The sequence below is a fragment of the Rhea americana genome, unplaced genomic scaffold (genome assembly GCF_003343005.1).
Source record: "Rhea americana isolate MKP2758 unplaced genomic scaffold, rheAme1 scaffold_100, whole genome shotgun sequence".
Taxonomy (NCBI): Eukaryota; Metazoa; Chordata; class Aves; order Rheiformes; family Rheidae; genus Rhea; species Rhea americana.
The window spans coordinates 519,446-546,633 of record NW_028185040.1 but is presented as its reverse complement, the minus strand read 5'-3'; the positions used below and the strand labels follow the sequence as shown (position 1 = coordinate 546,633).

Sequence of the window (27,188 nt, the reverse complement as noted above, 5' to 3'; positions counted from 1 at the left end):
TTTCTCGCAATTGTATTTTTTGAAAATATGATATGAGTTTGCAAGGATGTATCACTGCCTGAGAGGAAAAAAGTTATGAAAACCCTTGATCTTCCCTTGTAACGTAAAAGTATTTTAGTATCAAAATGACTATGTTCTTTTATGCTTTATTCTGCTTTATTTTCCTCAATGTGCTTATCCTGRACAAAGATAAGTCGACATCCTTATTCTCTGAATTGAAAATATTGAGCGTTCTTAAAAAACACAATGCAGGCTTTAAAAATTTTTTTTTGTTTGAAAACATAACAATGGAAAGTAATATTTATGATGTGTTTGTAGTTTTAAATAAGCTTAATAAATTTCAGTCTCTGAACTTCTATGACACAACTGTCGATGCTTTTTCTGTGTTCCAATCTGGAAGCATTTAGGTTTGCTCCACATGAGAGCACTTCTCTTCAGAAGTGGAGTCTTGCCAATAGTATTTGGGGATGGTAGTCATCTGCAGAAATGATGTCTCTAAGCAGTTGGCAGACTAATGCCAATATTCTGAGTCAATATGGCAAAGCACGTATGCTGACAGTCCATTAGTTCTATGACTGTCTTSCAGTAATAATCCTTCAGTGCCTAACCATAAATTCAGGCTTGTACCTGGGCTTGAATTCAGCAGACCAAAATTCAGACAGATTAGGGAGACTGCCATGTACTCATTTTGCACATCTACCTTGGAAAAATGTGGTCAACTCCTAGGTTTCATGAGTGAGAAAGTGAACAGAGCTATCATGAGTATCTTGATGGGCGAGTCTATAAGGCATGGGCACGTTCCTGCTAACAGCAAATGGGATCCTGAGTTTCCTAGAAAGTGCTCTATTTAATCTTCTCACTTCTAATATGCTACGGTGGAACTGCAAAAATAAATGTATTGAGGGATCCTGAGCTATGACTAATTAGTGTCTGGAATGGAAAAACAAGGGATCTTTACATATGTACCACCATGCAATTCTGCAGAATAAACTGTCTGGATCTTCTTGTGAGAAGTTCCTTTTACCATGGAAATCTTGGGTAGTGGTCTGACCACCAGCTCAGTGCTGATACCAGACCTRTGCCTATGAGAAACTGTGGAGGAAGCTAAGCTGCATAGTGAAGAAAATATCTTTAAAAGTTAGGAAGATGGAGGGTGAAGTTTACTTCAAAACCTACTCAGTCAGCCAAATGTTTTTCAACACCTTGGATAGTTAAAATGAAGGCCAGTCCTTGGTGGACAAAGCAGCAAGGACAGGGAAAGCAACTGGTAAGTCCTGCAAATTTTTCTATTTTTCTAGTAGCATTTCTGTCCCAGAAGGTCAAACTTTATCCCTTTTTGTTTCTTTTTTCCTGTGCTTCAGTTTGTATTAGTTTCTTATGCTCTGGAAGAAGAGTGGCCTTGAGTGTTGTTTTGAGGTAGAAGAACGTCAGGAAACAAGGCAGAGATTTGTGTTACATAATAAATAATCTCTGTTTCTATTAAAAATAAGCAATTTTACGTTTAAAACTTAAATTTGAGAAAACTGCAGTAAAAGTTCTCTATTCAGGTGTCTCCTCATAGGTTACTAAGGCAGACATTGAAGAATGGGAGTAATAGACAAAGTGGACATGGGACACTAGCCAGAGTGGAGCAGAATGATATTTTACTGAGTGCTGTTCATGTTAACAAATAGATGCCTGTCCCGATCTGGTCTCCTGCACTATCTCTGTCTGTATCATTGGCAGATGTTCTGTGCTACAATAGAGAGCCAACAACAGGCTGTAAATAAGCATGTATTTTTTGATGGACTTCCTTTGACCTTTCTGGAGTTTTTGCCAGGCATCTGCTAAGAGTCTCCCTCACCTCCATTAGGGGTTAATTTGTGATAGTGGCAGTGCTGAAGTGTGCAGTAGCAAGCTTGCTTTGCCAGCAGTGTGACTTATAGCAGTCTACACCACTCTATGGAAAAAGTAGACTAACAAAAGAACAGTGAGTCTTTTTTTTTCATTTATTTCCCATTTCCTTCTCTGTTATTGCTGTGACTAATGTGTCCTCCTTACTGCTGTACTCAAGCATCGTTGGAAAAAAATGAGAAGGTGAAAGAGGTACTTCAGAGGTCATGTTTGCAGAGCTACTGAAGCAAACACAGAAGAGTGGCAGTCGAACAGAAGGAGTACAAGGAAAATATGCTGTAGGAGTGTCAGGAGGAGGGGGGAGTGAATGTAAATCCTCCAGGAACATAATCTTTCATCTATGGAAGAAAAGAAGAATGTTACAGGAGTTGTCAGACCACTTGATCTATGAAGTTGCTCTGTCTTGGTCAGATTTCTCTTGCTGAAGATGAAGCTTTTCTTATTCCCCCTCCCCTTTTCTCTCTTAAAGTCCTTAATCCTATACCTGCAGTGATAGTGAAGCTCATCCTACCCAACCATGCCATTTGAAACTGCTAAAAGAAAGAAAAATGGAGTTGAATTAATGTGCACTGGTTTGTACTAGTTCTTGTGACACTGAGGTTCTTTTTGTCCTTTCTGGGGACTGACGGTTATTTGGGTTCTTGTTAATCCCCCCCCCCCACACACAAACACACTTTTGTTTACTACTTCTGTACAGCTTGCTGTCAATTTCATGAGAACTGAAGAAAATAATCAATTTGCTATTGTTTGGTCTCACCTCAAATAAAATATTCTTTTGGCATTGATTTCTACTGTGATCATTTAAAATTTTATTTCTACCCATGTGCAAATGCAGTCTGTGCTGTCTAGTGGGCTACTACTGTTGTGGTCTGAACTGGAATGCAGTGTGGTCTGTCAGTCTCGTGATGCTGTAAGGATGCATAGTGAAGTCTGAAAAATCTTGTGAAGTCAGTGCACAAGTTACATTTTCCATGTGAGAGCTAGCAAATCTCTTCTAGCCTATGTGGTAGGTGGGTACATTTTTCAAATGAATAAGCAGATCAAAATTTTCCTACTTCCTTTGAATAAATATGGCTGAACAGCAGAGAAGGCAGCTGAGGCTTGTCTCTTCTTGGCAGCTAACACCTGTTTAGAGCATGCTTTTGGGGAAGAGTTGGAGCATGCTCGGCATTCCTCAAGAAGCTTCCYCAGTACAAGATGTGGTGGGTAGGACTGTGTGAGAGAGGTGTGTAGAGTTGGAACAGAACTGGATGACTGCTGTGGAAATCGTAGGACAGTTCTATAACTGGGCATCAAGGTTCCGGAAAGAACTTAGCTTCAGTCCAATTTTCAGTTTCAGAACTTAGTTTCTGAATTGCTGGAAATCCTTTAGTCCCYTTTAGATCTTAACAAAGACTGAAGAGGCAGAGAAATTTTTTTCAGATCATGCTTTTAGTTCTCTTGACACTTTTCTAAAATGCTTAAAGTTTAAAAGTTTGGTTTATATCATGTTGCAATGGAGTCTACCTCTCAAATTTACAAAACATCTTACTATCTTTAGGAAGCTCACTTATAAGGAGAAACTGCTGGCAATTCTTCTTTTAAGTATTGGTTGACCTATAGTCCTATCAGAGCTTTTCAGAAGTTAAGTAGCATTGCTATTAAAATCACATGCTCTATTACTGCTTTTATGGTTCAGTTTGGTTATGAAACCTCACTGGGTCTCCTTCAGCTATTTAAACATAAACCTTTCCCCATGCCTACAAGTCCCCCTTCTTCATATTCTACTTGCTTAGGTAGGAGTATTTTTTACAGCTTCTCTTAATATACCAGCTGAGGAAGAATGTCTCTGCAATTGTTTGAAATGTGYAAGCATTTAGAATTGAATATCGTTAGGGGATATGTGTTACATGTTACAGCAGAATTCTTTTTGCATCGCTTCGTGTTTCCTTTCAGGAAGGAGGTGCAAAGGCAGATAGATCCTGAAGTCCCACCTGGAACTTCACTATAGTTAAGATCCTGCAACTCACTACTTGCTCTGTTTCACCTGTAGGTACAGGTGTCTGTAGGATCCAGTAAGAGGTCTTTCCTAGTGCATCCTGAATTATGCTGATGTCACTGTTTCTTCGGTTGGATATAAAACCARATTGCATCCACATTGTAATATGCTTGTTTGTTTCTTATGAAATAGCAGAACTATTATGGTCCTGTATCTTCGATATAGTTTTAGCCATGGGCTCAATTTGACRGTTCTGGGWAGTCCCTCGCTGCACAAACAGTAATTTTTGAGGACTTGGGTCATAAATCTGTCAGTTATTTGTATAGATAATCTCRTTGAAGTTAAGCTGTTCATGAAGTGCTATTTTTCATGAGTTGAGGTACTGTAATAATATAAATATTCATGTCTAGGCCAGAATGTCCTATATTATTTCTTTAATAAAATAACTGAAGTCCTATAATTCACCATCTGCTTACAAATTTTAATTAAATTATGCCTTATATCTTAAGATGTTCACGATGTTTCTCTAGTAACTTAGTCAGCTATTCCATAATATTAAAAATGTATAACAGATAACTTRATTGGCAGATGTGAATTAAAATAAGTCCATTTCAGTAGTGCCAGATCTCTGTCTGACTCTGTCTTCCCCCTCCTTCCCAAGGTCCTTCCCTTTCCCTTTCTGTTCCCCTTCCCCCTGACCTTCCCCCTCCCCCCTCCCCCCCCCCCCCAAAAAAAAAAAAGTGGAATATGAACTTTCTATTTGAAAGATTAGTCTTTTGAATCTTCGTCTGAGTAAGTTGGGGGAGCAAGCTTCTTCATGAAACGCTTCTGAAGGACTTGTTTTTTTCCTCCGGATAGGTAGTGATGGTCCTGCATCCTCAAGCTTCTTGTCTGATAAATACAGTGGTGGTATAGTGCTGAAAATGCTAGTCATAAGGTTCTTAATTTAAATCACAAAGTCAACGTTTTTGGCTTCTATGCTGCAGTGCTACAGCTTCTGCAGGAATGTGCTGCTACTGTTATATTCTATGGCAAATTTCCCTGTTTTCTGTATATGATAGTTTCTGTATGGTTTTCAGGTATTTCAGAAGCACAAATTACTGCTCCTTGAGTTGACAATATTGAAGGCTTACATCGTATGAAGTCTAGAGTCTTTTCTCTATTTAATCAGGTAGGAAAAGATGCTGCTTGTCAAAAGTGCTAGCTAAGAAAGGCCAGTCTGCATGACATGCTTCAGACATTAAGAAAATAACAATTCATTTGGTGCTTAGAAAGGAATCATCAGGTTCTCAGTCAGCTTACAGTAGAAGTTTTGATTCTACTGTCCCTGCTAATTTGTGGCAGTCTACTCTTCCCTTGTTATGTTATAATATAACTTGGTCTGTTGATCTGCTTAGATGAGATGAAGATGTAAAATGTACTGAGTATAGCTCTTGTTTTTCTACTGGTTATTTTAGTTTCCTATATGAATTAAAAGAAATSGCATTATAGATCTTTCTTTTGAAGCTCTCTTCAGAATTTTGAGGTAAATAAAATCCTACTCACTTATTCAAAAGCAGCTTCATTCCTGCTAGCATCTTCAAAGTAACAAAATTTACTGCTGTGAACAACTTTTACATATATAAAAAATGGCTTATCTGATAACAGGAGCAGATGAAGACAATAACAAATGCATTTATTGCATCTTATCATACAAGGCCTAAATCTAAACTAGAAAAGCTATTCAAAAGCTGTAGAATAAAAAACTGCTGAAGACTGAGAAAACAGAATTATCTGACAGAGTTGCATAGGATAATGTTGTGCATTTGTTACTGAAATAGCACTGTGTGGAATGTGGTTGAGTCACCGCTAGATGGTCCTCTTATTACATTTATTAGTCAGTAGGCTGCATCTTGAAAGTTCTAGTACTTGAACTGATTCTACAGGTGCATTTACTGCAAGACTCACTGAGGTGTAGAAAATGCAAGAACACTTGCTGAAAATCTRTATAGTAAAAAGTATTATATTGATTAAAACAAAATGTTTTCTGCAGGTTCCATGGTTTTGGCAAAAAGGCAAAAGGAGTTTGTGTTCCAGTTTCTGCAAAAGTGTTAAGAAATGTGAGAAAGAGACAGGAAAATCTATATGCATTTAGCTTGTTTAACTAGGCTTCTAAACAAAGCTAATAAAATTAGAAAAGGGTTAAAAATGTAAATGGAAGAAAACTAAAAAGGCTAAAACAGAAACTAAGCAAAATGTAGGCATAGTGAAAAGTTATGAGTTAAAATTTTAAAAACTCTAGCAAAGAGAAGGCTTTTAATATAGAACTTGGTGCTTGTTTGCYGCTTCAAATTTATGTTTGTTCTTTACTGAACATTGCTAAAATGAAAACAAACTGTCAGCTGAGACTGGATAATAACTAATCATTTTATGTTAAAAAGGAAATCTGTATCATTAGCTCAGACTTTCAAAAATTGAGTTTAGATTCTTAAGTATTATTGTAAATTACAAACTTTTTTTAGTTTTATTGCTTTTGTTACATAGACTATCTGTGCATATCGGTTTCCCTGTTTCTGAATTTTTCTTCATGAGTTCAGGCCTTAAACTGAGTTTCTGCTGCAATGCCATGGTTCTAGCATCTGGGTCTTTTTAGAAAGGATGATTTATGATAAAATCATGGAAGTTAGGAGTACGGATTGCTGGTTTTTGATGAAGTGAAGTCTTAACCTAGTCACAAGATGTCACAGCCCTTAGGTAATAAACAGATTATGCACAATCTTCATTTTTTACTTGAAATGTAAAACTAATTTCAAGACCTTTAGGTAACTCTACTGTAAGCTTTATTTTTTCTTTTTATTTAATTATTTCAAGAAAACTGAAGTGGAAAAGTAGCATACATTTTTGATTTGTATTGCAGCCTTACCTACRGTGAGGATTCTACCATACAAAAATCCTATTTTATATAACTTATTTAATCACATAATATAATGTGACCTTACATAAAATTATTAGGTCATCCTGCAATTATGCTACCACAAATTGCTGTGTTAACAGTTCARCTTTCATTATATGAAATGGTGTTTGCTGATGGCTTACAACATCTTGGAAAGTGGTTTCTATATCATATCTGTAGTGCGTCATTCTGGGTCCTTGTAAGAAAAAAAAAGTCAATTTATTTGGTAAGATTATGTTACAGGACCTGATCACAGTTTGAAATAGTAGGGGTATATTTTGTGTAGTTTATATTTTTGTTTGGAGGGAAATGTGAAGGTCGTTGAGTATCCTCAGCATGTACAAAATCTTTGGTMACCTAAATGCAAAGCTATCACGTATCTGAGCTGACAGTTTCCCTAACGTGACCAAGGATGTTCTTAYACTTTTGTGGTTGCTACGTGGTGTAGCTGTACTCACGCTATTTGTAAAACAGTGTTTACCAGAAGGAATGTGAGACTAAGTAGTGTAGAGCCCATATACTGAACAGTATGCCTCCAATGTGTCTTCTATAAAGTGCCAAAATTTTTAAGGACAAGTAAATAAGTTTAAAATGTTGTATTCAGCTGGCAATCCCTAGGTGTTGGAATTTCATTTGGCTAACTGAAAGTMTTTAGATGTTTTACCTGAAAGCATAGAAATATTCATACTAAAAGGATGGAAAAATTCTTCATGTGTTTGTGCCAGAAGGTTCTGATAACCATCTCAATTTTGCAGCTCTTTGAAAAGAATGGAATGAAATGAAGCAAGTGAATTGGTTCCCGTACAATTTTAGTTGGGAATTCTTTTTCTTTCTTATTCTTCTTTATTTAGCAGCATATCTCCAGGACTTAATGAAGGCAAAAGTCTGATATTCATCTAGAGATAGTCAGTTCTTAACCAATATTTTACATGTTGTTTGATCTTAATTAAATTGAAAACAATATTGGAAGACAGTAAGAAGAAATTATTTGCTACTGATGATTAGACATTAGTGAGTGTATAGTGATGGATTTTGAGTTATTTTATAACATRGTTGATATCATTTTGATAATATTTTTGTTCCATTCTTCTCCTTAAATAGATTTTTGTTTACAGTTCTGCCAGTATCACATAGGTTGTGTTCTCCATGGTAAAATTTGTATTTTTTAGTTCTAGTCCTTTTAATTAAATTAATGCCAAAATGAAGCTATTCTAACTGTGCAGAAGCATTGGTAAATTGATTTACAAGTGTTGACTTTAATTATATATAATAATAGCAGTGAACTATCCTCATGGGGTAATACTGAAGTTTTTTACGGAGGGGTGATCAGTTCGATAATTCTAAATAGGAATGTGGTGATTTTGCATATTGGTATAAGAGTTGCATGGAATTGGCTTTAAGTGAAACTCATTTTTAACACAGGGCAAAAAATAAAATCATTACTTTTTTATAATTAGTTGTTACAGAGTTTTTTTTTTTAATGTGATACTTCAATAACCAGCATTGTAGATGTCTTGATAGTGTGTCTACAATATCTGGAAATAAACTCTCTACTGTGCTTCGACCTTTTGTCTTGTTTGCAGTGAAGATATTTAGATGTAACAGTGGGAATGTGTTGCCATACTCTTGGAGATATCTGAGATGAGTTACATTGTGACTTGGCAAATTGCTCTTACACCTACACTTCCAGTTGCTGTTGGAGGGCTTACAATTCAACCAGCTTATAAACGTTAAACTAAATTCCTCCACATCTTGAGAAAGAGTCAGGRCACTACTTTTTCCTTGCTCTTGTTGAAAAGAGAGATTTCCTGATTGTGGAGCCTCTTCTTTCTACTTATAAAATGGTAGGATTATGCTCTTATGCAGTTAAAGAATTCAAGTGCCCTTACTGCTCTTTTGAAAAAGTATGCAGATCAGGCTGCCATTTCATTCTTTGCTCTATGTTCCTTGGGTCAGAGGTGTGACTTACTTGTAAGAGAAGTGTATACAATAGGTTTCTACTGAAATTACATAAAGAATGGAGAAGTGTTTTTTTTTTTTTTTTTTAAAAAAAAAAAAAAAGAAAGAAAGAAAGAAAGAAAAAAAGAAAAAAAACCCTAAAGCAGCATGCTCAATTACTTACAGTTTATTTGGGCTTATAGAAAAAATTCATGAGATCAGTTGTGTGTTAGACTGAATGTTAGGCAGGATAGTAGTTAATATATGAAAAAAACAACAGAGTATAAGGAGTGAATACTAAAATTCCATGCTCTGAAGATGCATGAAGTGTAGGATTCCTGAGCTATTATCTGAAGTGCTCATGAAATGCGTTAATGTTCATGTGCTCTAATGGGACGATGACATTTCCCAGGTGAGAGTTGAGTTATATGATTGTTCTCTGGGGGATAAGTGTTGTATTGAGCTGGGTATATGGACATCCTCAACACTTATGGGTTTCTTTTTCAAATTATATTGTTAAAAGATGGACGTTGCCTTCCACTCAAGAACTGAAGAAACAGTATATTGATAGTTTAACAGTGAGATGCACAAACTGTTGGGTTACCCTTCAATAAAATAGAATGCTGATTTGATCTGGCAGCAGAGAAGGAAAGCACAGCTTAATAATCTGACTTTCTTTACTGGTGGCTGGGTTCTTTTTGAATGGTGTTAGTTCATGCGTAGTACAACTTTATTTTCATTTGAAAAGTATTATTGTTTTGTGTGATTTCAAAAAATATATTGCTTATTAGAGTTCAATAATCAGTGAATTCATTGTGTTTCATTGTGAATTCATCCTATATAGCCTCTTCAAGTGAGTTTGTAAATTATTAGAATTGGATCTTCCTTAGTCATGTACAGGATTTAGAATTTTGTTTTTAATTGGAAAGCTTAATAATGGAAATTGGCTTCCAGATTGGTCAGATTTGTTTGAAGATTTTCAATGAATATTGTACAAGTAAAAGGAAATAATAAAACAATAGCAAAGGGGAAAAAAAAAGAAATGCAACTTGGACATGAAAAAGTTACAAGCAAAAAAATAAAGTGTGAAAATACCTTGAACCTATCTTTTCTGAACAAACAGCCTTGAATTTGTTTTACTTTTATTATAGCAGTGGCCTAGAGGCAAAGTATGTTTGAGTTTTACAACAAAGAGGGTGCTAGAAGGAGGAATTTTTTTAATAATAAAATACAACATATGTGTAAACCATGCAACCTTGTAACAGGAAACCTTATAAGAAGGGCAGACTGTGCTTAACTTTTCCACAATTCTGCAAGAATGAATTTTATTAGGTGTTAGTCAGAAAAAAATTATCAGCTGAGTTTTATGCTGCAAGGTTAAATGATTCTTATGACTATGTTTAAATACAGCAGCAATATAAATTCAGACTTTGATTTATTAGCAGTTCTCTTAAGGAACAGAGTGTTTAACTATTACCTTTCTGTTAAAATGATTCTGGATAAAGAAAGATTATTTGAAAGGCTTATTCTTTGAGAGTTTTGTTCAAGAAATAAATCTACTAATCACTACTTTTTAACGGCTTTCTCACGTAATGCAACTTTGGAAGCCAATTAGTATGTTTTCAGATAGTGGTGTTAGAACCTCTTCTCTAAACTGAATGTATGAAAGGAAAAATAATCAAGGAAAAAGCTCTCTGACTCTCTTACCAGCTGGTTCCTTTTTACTTCTTCAACTTTTCTTTCAAAAGTGAAGAGAAAAATCTTACTGAATTAAAAACTCCCATTGAGTTCAGTATRCCAGAATGTTGCTTCTGTTACCAATTGTTAGGTTTATCACTTATTCGGTACTTCATATAGACAGGGCATAATAATTAGAATAAAACTAACTACAGAAATAAACAACTTTGGGAACAGTTACGTATGTAAGTGGAAAACTATATAATTTTTAGTTGTTTTTTTTTCAAATATTTTATGGATTTTGAACTATGCTTTTTCTTATTTCTTTTGTTAAAATATGGTACCCAAATGTGTGCAGTCATTGTGCATTGATAGTATAAAGAGTTTTGTATCTTGTATGTGGGGCTATGGCTTCTGCAGTATTCCTGCCAAGAATCAACCAGTGCCAAGCAGAACAATAATTACCTCACATGTTTTTAATAGCACATGTATATTAATAATAACCCAATCTTACATTTGTCTTTTTGGTGACATATTTTTGACTCATATTTAATTCATCATCCTACTCTAATCCCTAGATTCTTCTTCTTAGTGCTAGTGCCTGCCATTCTCTGTTTTCCTGTGAGACAATTGTCTGAGATCATATCAGATGTTTTTCTTAAGTTTAGAGATGTTGTCTCTAAAGTTTAGAAATACAGTATATATTATTACCCTGTCTAATACATAGTTGGACGTGATGAATTTTCTGTTACTTCAACCTTCTATGTACAGCTTAATTATTTACATATGTACTTTCTTATTAACCAKTCCAGCATTTCGTGTGGATACATTGGTTTACATCAGATTCATTAGTTACCCTATAATTCTTCTTCTGCAGAAAAGTGCAGTTCTATTTTTTAACTGTTCAATCTTTTTCATCTTCTTAAAGACTCTCTGAAATGCCTGTACGTAGCTTTTGTTTAATTTTCTAGTATACTTCTGTGAGTATTCCTATTAAAAAAAGGTCTCCCTAAGTTATATAAGTTAATTTGAAAGGTCACCAAACCTTAGTTAGTTGTGTTGCTCTTCCAAAAGATGTGAAACATATCTTGTATAGGCTATGATGCTTTCCACTAATTTTATTGTAAAAGTCTTCTGAGGCATCAGGAACGATTTATACCAACAAATCTATTGGAAATCACTCTGCTAGGTCATTCAAGAGAGATTTTCTTTACTTGGAGATTTTAGGTAGTAATTTCAAAGCACAGAAAAAATGTAAATAGAGAAAGAATACAGCAAGAGGAATTAAAAATCAATGAAAACATGATAAGKTAATTCTGTCATATTCATGGGGAGAACTGTAATTTTGTACTGTCCAGTTGGTGCTGATCATGCAGTGTGCCTCATTATAGTAACAACTTGTTTTAGACCTTGTTGAAAGTTAGATTTATGTTTGATAGTTAATTTGGATAGCTGTTCTTAATGCAGAATAACAAGATTTTAAAGCACATCTCCAAGTTACTAGAAATTCAAGAAGCTGAAAGAATGAAAATTGTTAGTGGACTTTGTGTGTAATTGTTTTATTTAGGACTGCCRTATTTTCCCTGAATCTTAAGGCAAGTTATGTTCAGTGAGACTTGAACGTACATAAATCATCGTTCTTGCCAAGCAGTGGAACCTCTGCCCATGGGAGATTCAAAGGCTGGTGTATGCACTGCTGCCATTTCAGGTAGCAAAGTTTTAAATTTTTAGGGGAAATTTGAAAATTCAGAGGGGTTTAAATAACTCCCAGAGCATATTAGCAGACATAAGAGATTTTTTTAAGCTTTTGGATTCAAAAATTGTTTTTTAGTTATTCTATAACTTCAGCATGCAGTGCTTTGCTTGTCTGCCTGTTCTATTGCTGCTTGTGTAAGGTCAGATTGGATGAGAAAATCCATAACTGAGAGCCGTAATGCTGAAACCTTTCAATTCTGACATTTTTATAACATTATTGAGTCTAATTGTTAGTGTGGTTTAATGAATAGAAACAAATATGAATAATCTGCAGAAACTTACTTAGTGTCTATAATGAGTAAGAAGGACAAGGAAGCATTGCAGCAGCTTTACAAATCCAACATGAAAATTTAGGCAAACAGAAATAAAATGTATTCAACTGCCCATTAACATGACAATTGATTGTAATGAAAAGGTGTGTCATGTTGCTTACCTGTCAAAATTAACTTACTGGCCAAAAATGACTGTGAAAATAATATTTTACAATATTAGTGGCAAAGTAATAAGAGCATGTGACTGTTTGCAGTGTGCTTCCCACAGTTTTAGAATACAAGATAACAAATTGTTCCTGCTTGTTAAATCCATGATGTTTTTTCTTAGATTGCCAAAAAAGAAAGTGGTAATGATGGTGATTTTTTCTGCTAGAGATGTAATTCACTTAGTCATTTGACTACAAAGTAAGAGTTAGTCCTTTCTGTCTGTTGGTTGTTACAGGCCTAGAGTGTGTATAGACAAATGGTCTAGATGTTAAAAGTAGCTGTATTTTACTGACAGTTTTTTGTGGATATTCAGTCAAGCTGTGTTTATAATTTTAACCAGACATTTGAAACATGTTGAAGAGGTATAGGAATTCAAACTAAGCTACCGTAAAATAAATGAACAAACCCCCAGTTTTGCATTATGAGCTTCAGACTGTTAGACTTCATTATAAAAGTATTTTTAGTTTTTTTGATATGACTTCATTTACTGGGGATAGCACTCTTCAGAAAGTATTTTCAACAAATCTCTATCAAAATCAATTAGTAAAAAATCAAAGGGTGCTTAGGAGTCTTCAAGTTACCTATCTGAAGGGACAATAAACATGGAGAAATAAAAGAAAAGATGGAGATTTTTACTGTATTTCATCAGTGTTGTCCTGTTCTGTTTGATTGTATGTGTACAAATATCTGTCTTAGAATTCTGAAGACAGATTTAACATATGATATTGGTTTAAGATCCTACTGAAATTTTTGAAAGTGCTTAAAATTTTGCAAAATAGGGTCTATATTTCAACTTTAATTGAACTCAATGAAAAGTCTACTACTTATTTGTGATTTTCATCTAAAAATGTTATCTATATGCATTAGATAACTATTCAGTCAAAAGCTATTGATTTTGAGGGGCTAACTACTGACAGTAGTTGTCTTTATTTCATTTTTATTTGTGGCAGGTGTGCTAGTTCAGTGAGATATTAAATAATGTATACATAATGTATGATATATATTTGTATAATCTCAGATGAGGGCAGCTTGACATTAGAAAGGTTTGGAGATTAAGATTTCTCCTGCCTTCTGCATAAAAATTCTCTTGATAATTGATCATATGGAAAAAAAAAAGCGCCTATTCTGTTAGTATTGCAACAGCTTGCTAAATGCAAGGGCTGCAAACTAATTTCTACAGTTGCCTGGTCTTGGAAAATAGTTGTATTGACAAGTTAAGGGAGAAAGAGAGAGGAACTGAATTAAAGGGAAAGGCAGACTTCCACCATCCTTCCATGAATCTTCATTATTCAGGCTATACTTATGCAGGCATCCATTCTCCCATGCACAGCTAATGTTTCTTTTCTGTTATATTGTCTAGAATTAATCTGAGTATCTTAAGGTGTATTAAAAAAGGATCAACTCTTTGTGTGATACTGCTCTTGCGATGTTTGTTCTGAGCTTKCACTAAATACTTAGGATTGTCCATTCTTGAATGGTTGAAAAATTCTTCGCTTAACAAGGTTTGTAATAAGCAAATCATGGTAACTAAAATCTTTGGAGGACACTTTACCTCTCCTATGGCTATACAGTGCCAAACACAAGGTTTCCTTCAATAGAAACTTTTCCATGTGCTGGTTGCTGCATCTGTGACAATTCTGGATCTTTGTGCTACACACCAGTTTTTCATGCTCCATTGAATCAAACTTTTTCCCCTAAGTGTACTTTCACCACCTCAGATCAATATGAGGCTTAAAGAGATCATTCCTGGATAGCACAATCTAATTCTGTCATCTTGCTCTGTGGCTGGGGATGGATGAAAAAGGAGTGTATTACAGCCTCCAAAGGGCTGATTGTGTGAGTAAGATCTGAATTCTCTGATTTGGCCTTTGGAGACACTTTTTTAATACTTCAGCATTCCCTTTCCATCTAAATTCCTCTTCATGATTTAGAGCAGGTAGAAATCTGCAAGAGATTAGGTGGAGAAAATACAATATGATGGTTGAGAAATGCAAAAAGATCAATTTCTTAAGGTAGTTCTGCTAACTACGTACTTTACTTTGTCTTTACTTTTCAGAAGTCAGGGAGACTTCTGAAAAAGTGGGCTGTTGCAGAGCAATTGTCTTTTTTAGGTTGAGATTTGTGAAACTTCGCAGTAAACAAGTTCACTGTCTTCAATAGCATAATATTTGGAAGAGTTTAGAAACAATTAAAACTGTAACATCAGTAGAGTGAGGATTTAGTGTTTCCCATGTAGTTTCTCTTAAATTCCCAGCACTTTCCCGTATTTTAATTTCCTTCCTGTTGCAGTGATTTTCACTTCCAGCAGAAGAGTGCTCAACTTAACTGGAAAATATGTATTCTTCTTGCATCATTAGGTATGGTGTGTGCGTTAGCACTGAATGATGCAGGGCATTTTTCCTTTTCCCTGTACTCAGAATATTGCACTGCCTTGGCAATGCTGTCAGACCCTCTGGCTCTAGAACGAAGGGCTTCAGCTGAAGTCTTGAACTCTGATCCTTCCTGTGGTAATGCAGTGAGCAGCCACCAGACCACCAAGCTTGGCAATTCAATGTTCCTTCTGAATACACACTGACATGTGCTTCCTGCTTTGGGTTAGAGAAGTAACCTAAGACTTGCTTTTTACTAGGCATACGTTGTTTTAAGAACTGCCCGTCATATTTTTCAAATGGTTTTTCCAATAGTCAGAAGCGATTCCTGAAGTGCTTTTCTCGCAGTTGACCTAGATCTGTTTTGCCTCAGGAGCTACCTTCAGCTGCAAGTTGAATTCTCCAAAGCAGCCTTGAACTGAAGGTGACTTTGTTTTTTATGCTTGGAGAAATTTTTGAGGTAGATCTCAATGAGGAAGGAAAATAAAAACCTATTTGCTTTTATCAAGTTAGGACAGTGATTTTTGTTCCAGTCTGTGGGAATGCAGTTTGTGTACATCTTTCAACTGGTCAATGCACTATAGCTTTAACTTTTCTTTTGTTAAATTAAGAAAACATTTCCTATATATCCATTAAAGGAAAAGGCTCTTAAGTTTATGACTCTATTATAAATGCCAATTTATCTTTTTATTTCATTGACACTTCTTCCCACACTAAGCTTAGACTGAAGCTTTTGGATCACCGTTGATGGCAGTAATGTTATCTGTGCTGACATCTCCCTAAAATCTGTAACTTTATGAAGCTTGTTCTGATTTCTAATTTATCTTAATTGATACTAAAGTTTTTGTTGCATGATTTCACATGATGCTCAGGCCTTGTGGTTACATAATGTACTTATTTTCATGAAAATGATTTGGTGCCCGAGGGCAGGCTCAAACAGAGGAAATCATTAACATGCATAAACTTGAGCTCCAGAATAGCTTTAATTAGAAGCTTATTTCAAAGAGCCACCACCTGCCTCTCATTTTGGCTTTGCATTAGCACTAAAAATATATTGCGATTTGGGAGGAAAAAAAAAGTGACATAGATGTATTCGTATCACACTAGAATAATGAAACTACAAAACAACAGTAGCTGGACTTGTGCTTGAAAGTAACACTTGCTGGCTAAGGGACATTCCTCTTGAGGCAAGTTGCTGAAACTATGTAGAGTACACTAAGTGATTCCATCTGACCTGCAGAAAATGCTATGGGCTACATTTTCACTTTATAAATATGTCACTGGCAAAGCCAACTGGCTGCAATAAGCTTTTTTGAAATGGACATTTCTGGCTGTGCTTTTGGAAGACGGCATTTCTTAAAGTGAAACATAAAAACTCTATTCATTAGCTACACATTAAAAAGAAATCGCCAAAGAAAACAAGATGATCTATAAAAAACTGAGAAATAAAAGTTCACACATGATTTAATTTTCTTTAATTATGCTTTTACCTGTAATAGATTTGATAATTGGAGTTTGATCAATTAATATTAGCTAGTTAAAATCTAAATTTAAAATAAACTCTGAGGGAGTAAAAATAACACAAATATGATGAGCAATATTTGTGCTAGCAATACTAAGATGTGATACCATCAAAGGCAAATAAGAGTCATTACTGATTTGGTTTTGTTATGTCAGGTCTTAATGTGTGTGAAATGCATTGACATCTTCAGAAAGTTCAGTAGTACAGCATGCAGTGGAGATCATGGGAATGCTCTAAATAACCTGTCATATATTATTTGACGTAAAGTCCCTCATTACCAATAAAACAGGAGATCTTTTAACAATGATAATTGTATRTATGCTTAGGGATTCATTTATGATTGCTAAGGGTAAAGGTTTCTGTGTCTTATATGACTTACAACTTCTTACATTTGTGCTGTACTTTTATTTCTACTGTCYATCATTTTCATGCTGTAACAAAATTAGTAATCATAAATTTGATACTTCATAATATATATAAGAGCAAAAAGTATTAATGCTTGTTACTTAACACCTCAGCATCCCTAATGGTCTTTTCTTTTTAACTGCTATTGGCATGGTAATAGATCTACTAAATGAGCACTGCTGCATACCCATTATAATATCTGCTGTAATACATTGTGTTATTAAGCTTCATCAGAAGAATAAAAATTAACAATTAAATTGTGTATTTTAGCCAAGCTGCTTAAACTTGACGATCATAGTCAGAAGCTGTCTCAAAGATATCATTTCCACACTATTATGAGCATAACCGGAAGTACTTGATACTGAACGCTAAGCATTAAGAAATGTATTATTCAAGATTTCTGTACTAGTAAAGGCATTCACTTTATGATGAAGTATCTTTTACACTTTTCGTCTTAAGTCAAGCAATATTTATAATTGTTTTAAATAGTAGAATAGCAGTATGGCAAAATCTTAGATGAGTGTGATTTTGTTTTTTAAATGATTTTTGAAAAAAATTCTTATGTTTTGCTACATTTTTAGGAAGGAGGTTGTGGCAGTATCTTTATTTTTCTAATGTAGAAAAGATGAAAAATGAGAATCCTTGAGAAACAAAGCACAAATGCATCCTATTGTGTCTTTTAAAAAACATAAATGTGGTTTCTGTTTTGAAGTTGGTACCTTTTATCTCTTTGGTTTTCGGGTAGCAGAGTGATTCCTTGAAGCTAGATACTGAAAGTTAAGGTAGTAGAAATAGGGCAGATTTCTCCTGAGATTTCTTCTGTAGTGTATTGTGTGCTGGTGGTAGTTTAATTCAAAGGGAACTGTAGAACAGAAGTTGAAGATCTTTATACCCAGACTTACAGGGTTGTGCTCTTCATAAAGTTGTTAAATGGAAGTAGAACTCAGCAGTTAGTCAGTGTGAAGTATTGGGGGGGGTTTTCATTATGCCTTTGACTGTGGAATTCTAACATATGTAATTCCCAATGATATTTGGGGGAGACAGCCCACTACGCTTCGGAAGCAGAAAAACCATGGTCACATGTACACCTGGATCATGAAGTAGCAGGTTCTTGCAAGGCAGATAATAAAATGTTGCTAGTGATTTCTGGCAGTCAACAACTATATTTTAAGACAACTGTGCCTAAGACACTGTTGTGACAGGCAGTGTTACTTTTTACTAAAGTTTTCAACGTTTGTACAAATTTCTCAGAGAACTTCTGCTTACTCGTTAACAGCATAGTTTTATACAATTAGCTTCAGCTAACTTTCTTACTTTTTCTAGACTTTATCAACAGGGTGTTAATACTGTCAGCACTTGCTGGAAGTGGAAGCTAGGTATCATTAACCTATTGATTGCATACGAGCGCAGAGCATCCGAAGTTCTTCTCTAATGCTTTCTGTTGTTTGCTGATCAGAAGATACACCTAAATCTTGTAAAATTTCACAAACTGGAGAAGCAGATGCCTACCACAGAGCTTTGGAGTAGTTCAGTAATAAGAAAGAAGCTTTCTTTGAATAATTTTTAATCTCTCATTGGTTCAGCTGCTAAGCTTGGGTGGAGTCATTTATGTAGGGTGATGAATTACTCATTTGAAAAATAAAAAAAAAATCAGAAATTCAGGATGGCATCCTACTGTCAGCTGACAGCTGTCAGATGAGTACTGGAGCATGGGGAGCTGGAGGCCTGGTGGAAAATGGGTAGCACTGACCYTTCCAGCATTAGCGAAACTTTAGGTTGGCTTAGCCCATTTGTCTAGCCACAGCCTTTGTGTGCTTCAGGTCACAGTCTCTGAACTTGTATAGTCATTACAACTGTTGTGAATTTAGTACAGAATTTTTCTTTTTTTATTTAYACTAACAGTAGTTGAGATTGTCAGCAATTAAAAGGATGAAAAGCAGGACATTGAAAATCATTGGACCTTGATCTTAAATAATTTTCAATTACACACGTGCATCTTGCTTTATTTTTTTAATTGAAACATAAGGTACTTACAGATGATTTTCACTGACTAATTTCTGAATCATATGTTGGTAAAATCATTGCAGTGTTCTTGGTTAAAACTTCAGAATCTAAGTATAACCAGCAAACCGAATGTTCATCCTGACCRTGATCAGTAAATGCTTTAGCCTCTTGAATACCACAGACTTCAGCTATACAATGTCAGCTATATGTTATGAATAAATCAAACAATGCTGGAACCTTTGTGCCATGTAACTAATACTTAAGAGGTTAAATGACACTTAAAAGATTTTTAATAAAACTGCTTTATACAAATTTGAGAGAAACTAGTTATCCACATATAAGAGGGGTGTGTGTGTGTATGCTTATCTAATGTGTATAATGTGGAATATGTTTCTAATTTTATAAACAATAGAATCTAAGATTGAACAGAAGGCATAGACCTTACTTTATAATTTAAAAAGTCTGTGTAGAAAGTCCTGGGAAAATCATAACTCTTAAAACAATCTGTCTGTTTAGAAAACGATTTYGGGGATCTATATGTCAAATCCATAATTCTCTTAAAATTGCTGAGTTTAGTCACAGGAAACATTTGTTCATTGACTTTGTGCTGTTAACAGAGGTAAAGAGCTTCCATTTCCTAGAAGGAGGTATGACTTCAGTCTGCACATGGAAGAGGAATAAAAAGTTTTTTTTAAGTGTTGCTATTTGAGACTTAATCATCAAATTGAAGTTGCTGGTGACAAATCGCCAATAGCTTAAAGAGCTGCTGGTAAAATGATGTATTTAAAGTGTATTTCTCACTTGCAGTAGTAAAGAAAACCTAAGATGCACTGATTTGCTGACTTCAGTAGCTGACAAAATCGAAGAGCTATTGAACAATACTCTGGTGGTTTTCATGTTTAGTTACTCTTCTACAAAGCATTGGTTGATCACTATAGATTCTAGCATGATTTAACTTAGGAAGATAAGTCTTCATTTTCTTCTCAGCTAAGTTTTTTTTTTTTATTCAAAGCTTTATTCAAAGTTTTCTCAGTTAATCTTTTCATTCAGATCCACCAAGGTTTCTTGATTAATGGAGTGCTTTACTGTATTTTGTGTTTAGCACAGTAAATAGGATTTTTCTCACGTTGAAGGAAATTCTTTTCTATGCCTTAATTTATGAATTTGTTGAATGAAAGTGCTATTTCTACTTTATTAAAGAAAGATTTAAGTGTTTGATATCAGCAGTTAGTAACATTATTCTTCAAAATGTATATGCTCTTGGAGATTTAAGAGACAAAACAACAAAACTTTGTTAAATAAGAATGACATTTCATTTTATGGTTTTCAGAAAAGATCTATATAGGATGAAGGCAGGAGACAGGTGGTGTGATTGTGGTTGAAATGCCCACAAGAACATTCCTGACACTACACTATTGTTTTGCTGGTCTGTCTATATAATCAGCAGCATGAAGAACTAAAGTATTTTTTTTTCCACTAGAGAGACTGAGAGATTGAGTTTAGCCTCTGCCAAGTGCACAACATAAATTACATTTTCAAATATCCATCTCACCAAATAGGTGATGCTTTTAGCAGGGTTTATAGGGCAAGCAGTGGACTATATAGAGTCTGGAAGGAAAGACATGTAAACCTGATAATTTTTAGAAAATGGGAARATCTCAACAGAGGAAAAAGTGCCAATGGAAAGGATTCAGGTGCTTTACTTTCCTTTCATCTTGCACAAGCCTGCTGCTTGTATTAGAATTCTATATTTTTACCCCAAGCCAAATCTTTATCTCATGTTTTAATCACAGAGAGAAGTATTGCAATGTGCTGTGTGACCTACTATACTGCTATTTATTTTAAGTTGCTGTTGATACTTACAATTTCTGTGAAAAATCAAAATAGAGATGGGCAATTTTTTCCACTGTATTTTACCTCTGTGATTTTTCAGACACTGAATGTCATCTCTTTGACCTTTTTGTAACCATGCTTATTGAAGTGTGARTGAGGTTTTTTTAGTTCATTTTTGTTTTCCTCCTTCCTTTCTTAGAAAATAATTTTTAAGGAGTTGGGAATGGCAACTGAGTAAACATGGCATTTGTGTTAATCCTCCATGCATCTWCTATAGTTTCTGAGACATAAAGAGTACTTTAATGCGGAGGAATAGACTTGTATTAAATTACAAATATTGCTCTGCTATGTTTGCAAAATAGGAGTTCATCTCTGAATTTAGAAGAGTTACCTTCATCCACCTCAGAAGGTATTTGAGTCTTATTGTTGCAGCTGTCCTTTTATAAATATATGCAAAAGATCATTTATGTTTGAATTATTCCCATTGAATATGAAATGTAAAACTCACAATCAGCTTCTGATCCCTGAAGACTTCAAAATGAAACTTTGATTTAGACTGATGTAGTTGAACTTTGGCAAGTCATGTCTTGAAGCTGTTGAATCATGGAATTGCAGGGCTGAGAAACTTGAAGTCATTTATTCAAAGCTGTTTTTTTATTTCTATTTTTAGTGTTGATAACAAGTTAATCACATCTGTTTTATTATCTTTTCTTGAGGATAAAAAAATGTGAATGCCAGTGTTAAAAACATTATCATTGTATTATTTTCACAATGGTATATATTTCTATGATTATGAATACTATAAATACTATATATTTCTATGATATTTTGTTATATTGCTTAGCTAGACTTGAAAATGTGGAATAGGTGATTTATTTCTAAATTAAAGTTACTATGACTTTTTTAAAGGCACAGAGGTGCTTAAGAACCAGAACAATTTTGTTTTTACAGGAGTATTCAAGTGTTTCTTTAAATGGAAATTGAACAATTATGTCTTTGGGAATTTTGTTTTGAAATAATTAACTTTTTTGCTATTAATGTATTGTGAATGTTAGAAAAAAATCTAGTTATCTAATTTTGTTCTCTTTTAATAAATAAGCTTTCTATTAAGATTGGAATGCTTAGGATTCTTTCCCATAGTTTACACTTACTTAAATTAAAATTAATCTTGTTTTTTTAGGGTTACTTATGAATATTATYTAATTTGTTAACATATTAAAGATTAAAACTATATAATTAACATTGCTTTGTTTCCTTTGTATTTAGGTCGAGATTTGATATGTATACAGTCCATGGATGGTATGCTCATGTTATTTGAGCAGGAAAGCTATGCTTTTGGACGATTTTTACCTGGTTTTCTTCTGCCTGGTCCTTTAACTTACAGTTCTCGGACAGATTCTTTCATTACAGTSTCTTCCTGTCGACAGGTTGAGAGTTACAAGTATGTGTTTCTGTTAAGTAACTATTGCATATTTTGGTGATGTCATGTAGTAGGTAAGCAAGTGAAATAGAAAGTAATCAAGTCTGATTTTTATTGCCTTTACTTATATTGTATCCCAAAGCAGGTGACAAGTGGTTGCAAGAAAGATGAAAAATAGTATATTTCATGTTGAATGTGATTAATATCTGCTGTAGAAGAAAACATACTGTGTGTCCTGATTTTATGGTCGTATTTAAATAATACAAAAATGTTGTTTTATTTTTAAGTTTATTAACTAATCAAAAGCACATCATGTTGTCCTGCAAGTGCCAGACTTTTTCACACTTCAGTGCAGTTGAGTTTTATGTGTGTTTTTGGTTTTTGTCTGCACTAGACAGCTCAAGCAAGGAGATGTTCCTTCCAATTGTTTCAACATCATTTTTATTTTGATGCAAATAGATGTTAGCTTGATGAATCTGTTCAATCTTCAGGAAAATTTTGAATCAGGTTAAAAGTCACTGAGAGTGCTTTTATAATCATAGGATCTTCTTCAAGGAATAGGAGCTGATGGGGAGAGATGGGATYGAGGAGGCTCACTAACCTAGTTGAGTGCTGCACCGAGGGTTAAGTACTAAATCCTGCAGTTAAGTGACAGAATAGGAGACAAGTAAAGTGCGCATAGAGGATGCTGTCATATGCCCTTAGAGGAAATGGAATGGCTGGGGGCCCACCTGGAGGTGTTCACAAACATCCACAGTCTGAGCAAAAAAGAGGAGCAACTTGAAGTCTGCATGTAGTTGTGGAGCTATGATGTCACTGTAGTTACAGGGATGCAGTRGGGTAGCTTGCATGCCTAAAATGATGCAGTTAATGGCTGCAGGCTCTTTAAGAAGAAAAGAAAGACAAGAGGAGATTTGTGTTCACCACAGAGGCAGCTTGAACGCATGGGGCTCTGTTACAGAACAGATGACCAACTTGTTGAGAGGTCATAGGCCACAGTCAGATGGATGCACAGTGAAAAGGATGTTGTGGTGGACATCCCTGTGAAGCCACCTTAAACATGTAGAAGTCTTTTAATTGCAGACACTTGCTCTTGTGGAAGACTGATATCTACTGGGAGGACAACACAATGGACTTAAGCAATCTAGAAGGTTTCTGGAGTGCATCAGGGAAAACGATGCAACTGCTTGTTAGGCTGGGAGGCAAAAATACTTTGCTGAATCCACAGCTTGCAAATAAGAAAGAGCTGCTTACAGATGCAATAGTCAGTGGCTGCAGGGCCCATGAGATGGTATAAATTAAGAATCTAACAGAGACGAAGAAGATCAGCAGACTAAAGATAGTAATTTCAGGAGAACAGACGTGGGCTAGTTCAGGGAACTAGGAGGCAGGATCCTGTGCAAGGCTGCCCTGAAGAACAAAAGGGCTCAGGATAGCTGGTGGGTCTTCATGGACAACCTTCTCAAAGCTGAGGAACAACCTATCTCAATATGCAAGAAAATGAGGAGGAATAGCAGAAGGCAGCTTGATGGAACAGGCAGCTCCTGACTGAATTCAAATGGAAAAAGGAAGTTTACAGGAGCTGGAAGCTAARATGGACTACCAAGGAGGCATATAGTAGGGCATGTGGGCATGCAGGGGATGGGATTGGGGAAATAAGCTTGGTTCAAGTTTCTGCTGGCAGGGGATGTGAAGGGACAAGAAGGACTTCCGCTTTTATGGTAGATCAACCATAAAAGGACAATCAAGGAAATTGACCCACTGCTGAATGGATTAGGCAACTCTATGACAAAGGCATGGAAAAGAGCAAGGTATTCAACATAACCTGCCTCATGTTTTCTCTGTTAAAAATGTCAGGATTTGCTCTTAGACCTTCTGAGTCTCTGAACCTAGCAGTAAATTTTGGAGGGCAAAGGTACTACCTGCARTAAAAGAGAACTGAGAGCTGCAAGATGGAACAAAAAGTGGCAGAACTATCAGGCTTAAAAAGTAATGGTCAGTGGCTTGAACTGTTTCCTGGTCTGTTTAAGATTAAAATAGATAATTTAATAGCCTTAGAAGTGCTACAAGCAAATATTATATGAATCCCCAAAGTCCTTATTTTCAGTTCAGTATTTATTTTTTTTAGTAATAACTTAATAGAGTTTCATTTGCCCCACAACTGACAGATCATCTTTGTGAATTGTTATTTTAGGCAACTGTCAATGAATCAAGTAGTACTCATTTTTATACTCAAAATGTAAAGATGATCAGAGCTGAGCAGAACTGGAGCCAGCAAACCATGCATGACCTCACCAGTGCTATGTAGAGGTGAAAGATCACCTTCCACGATCTTCTGGCAATGCTCTGCCTAATGCAGCCCAGAATGCTGTTGGCCTTCCTTGCCATGAGAGTGCACTGCTGGCTCACAGTCAACTTGTTCACTAGAACCCCTAGTCTTTTTCTGTAGAGCTGCTTTCCAGCTGGTCATCCCCCAGCTGACTAGCCTTCTGCCTGGGGTTTTTCTTGCCCAAATGCAGGACTTTGCACTTCCCTTTGTTGAACTTCATGAAGTTCCTCTCAGCCCGTTTCTCCAGCTTGTGGAAATCTCTCAATAGCAGCACAACACTGATGTATCTGCCACTTCTCCCAGTTTTCTATTGGCTGCAGTCTTCCTGAGGATTCACTCTGTCCTGTCATCTAGGTCATTAATGAAGATATTAAACAGTCTTGGATCCAGTATCAGACCCTGGGCTACACTACTAGTGATTAGCCTCCACATGGACTTTGTGCCTTCGATCAGTCTTCTGAGCCTGGCTGTTCAACCACTTTTCAGTCTGCTTCACTGTCTACTTATCTAGCCTGTACTTCATCAGCTTGTTATGAGAGCCAAAAGCCTTACTGAAGTTAAGATAAACAACATCCATTGCTCTCTCCTGTCCATCAAGCCAGTCATCTCATAGTTGAAGGCTATCAGTTTGGTTAAGCATGATTTCCCCTTTGTAAATCCATGCTSACCACTCCTGATCACCTTCTTGTCCTTGACGTGTTTGGAATGATTTACAGGAGGATTTGCTCCATTACCTTTCCAGGGATCAAGGTGAGGCTGACTGGCTTATAGTTTCCCAGATTCTGCCTTCTTCCCTTTTTGAAGTTGGGAGTGATTTTGCTTTCTTCCGTTTCATAAGGACCTCTCTCGATTGTCCTTTTTTTTTTTTTTTTTGTGATCTTTTTTTTTTTTTTTTTTTTTTTTTTGCAATGACTTTGGCCATCTTCCTTGGCACATGTTGGTTCTGCATCCCAACATGTCCCATGGACTTGTGTTTCAGGATGTTGAAGTCAGTTGAAAACAGAATGCATAATCTGGATCTGTTCAAATAATTAATGTTTCAGTATGCGTGAATGTTATGCTTGAACATGGTTGTATACATGACAGCTTTATTTTTCCTTATTTATTTTTAATATGATGAGACGGCTTGGAAACTTTGACACTTATTGTTGGAAAACATTAGCGCTTTTACAGACTGATTCAAAACTAACCAATTACGTAAGATCTAATGCTAGGCTTTTTGGATTTTTTTTCTTTTTGAGAGATATGTTATCTCAAGATTGAGTGCTAGGATGTTATTAGTCAGGTACATTAGGTACATTGTAGTGAAATCCAACTGAGAAGCATAAATTAGTATTTTGGTGTTTTCAAAGGTAAATACCTTAGAATTTCCAAAACTGGCAACAAAATTTTTCCTGTCTGTTTTGAGATTTTTCCCCCCTTTTTTCACTAGCTGAAACACTACTTGGCCTACTTATTTTCCTGCTTGTAAAGAACTTTTCTTTTGTTTAAAGCTTGACTTTGCTATTTTGCTGAGGATACGTGAGATTTTCATGCTTCCAATTGTAAGCAGGCTTGGAATATATTCCCTTTCAAATGTCTAATGATCTACCTTCTTGCATTTTTGATCCTATAACAGGTCAAAAACATGACTTGCCACTCTCTATTTGCATGGCATTGTGTTCGGATAAAATGAATGTATTTTTATCATTGCCTTGGAGTCGTATTTGCTGTTTGTGCTTATGTGGTCTTTTGAGGCTCTGATGGTAAATATTTTCAGGTCACTTTTCTTTTGGGAGTTTGTTCTACATTAAAAACAACTGCTAAAGCTGGCAACTCATCTCTCTGCAATTAAGCAKCAGAGAACTTGGGAAGCACTTAATACACTGAACTGAGGTTTCTRTTTTCCTAAATTGAATCTTTCAACTTCTCTTCTTCCTTTCCTCCCAATCCCCAGAGTCCTCTACTTGATCTCTATGTCCCTTGAAGCTGCAGAAACTTTACTTTCACAATCTTGCATGACTTTTGGTTTTAGATACACCAAATCACTCCACTGCAACAGATATTACTAAATAAATGAATAAATTTATATCAGGACCAAAAGTGTTGCCCTTTTTTTGCGAATGTGTTTGAGCGCAGTTGTCGCTGCTCTTCYTCCTGGACGTAATTTATTTTAGGCCTAGTATATAGGAGTGGCCGAGTGATATGCTAAACCTGTTAACCAGGATAGTTTTTTCTTTAATTTTTTTAAACTGACCACAGTATGATTATGAATCGTCTATTGTCTTCAAGTCATTAGTTCACTGACACAGATCAAAATATACTTTCTGCAGTGAGATTTATTCTTGATTACAGTAGTGACATAATCTAAGGCATTTAAAAGATCATTTTAGTGATTTTTTTTTTTTAGAAGGGAATTAATATTTATGAAGATGTAGTGTCCTTGGACATTTAGGGAATCATCATATCTATAAACTTTATTTTCTGTCAGAACTAAAATTATATATTATTTTATCATAAAAGCTTACTCATGATATATTTTGGGCACAAGAGGCTGAAGGTATGTGGAATAATTATAATCATAAAAGAAATCAAGAATGATGCTTTTTTTTTTTTTTTTTTTTTTTTTACTTTTTACATTAAAACTTGACTTATTAAAAACTTTCCACGGCAAA

The 27,188-nt window shown here is 35.3% G+C and overlaps 1 protein-coding gene across 7 annotated transcripts in view; it reads left to right on the top strand.

Moving 5' to 3' along the window:
* Nucleotides 1-27,188, top strand: part of BBS9 (Bardet-Biedl syndrome 9) — a 309,884-nt gene that overhangs the window by 7,686 nt on the left and 275,010 nt on the right. For 6 of the 7 annotated variants that reach the window (XM_085303707.1, XM_085303713.1, XM_085303722.1 and 3 more), the window contains exon 6: nt 22,052-22,226. In XM_085303707.1, coding sequence (XP_085159833.1) covers nt 22,052-22,226 — 175 coding nt within the window. Of the gene's footprint in view, nt 1-4,955; nt 5,043-22,051; nt 22,227-27,188 lie in introns of those variants that run through there. The other variant, XM_085303731.1, reaches the window with a different exon arrangement.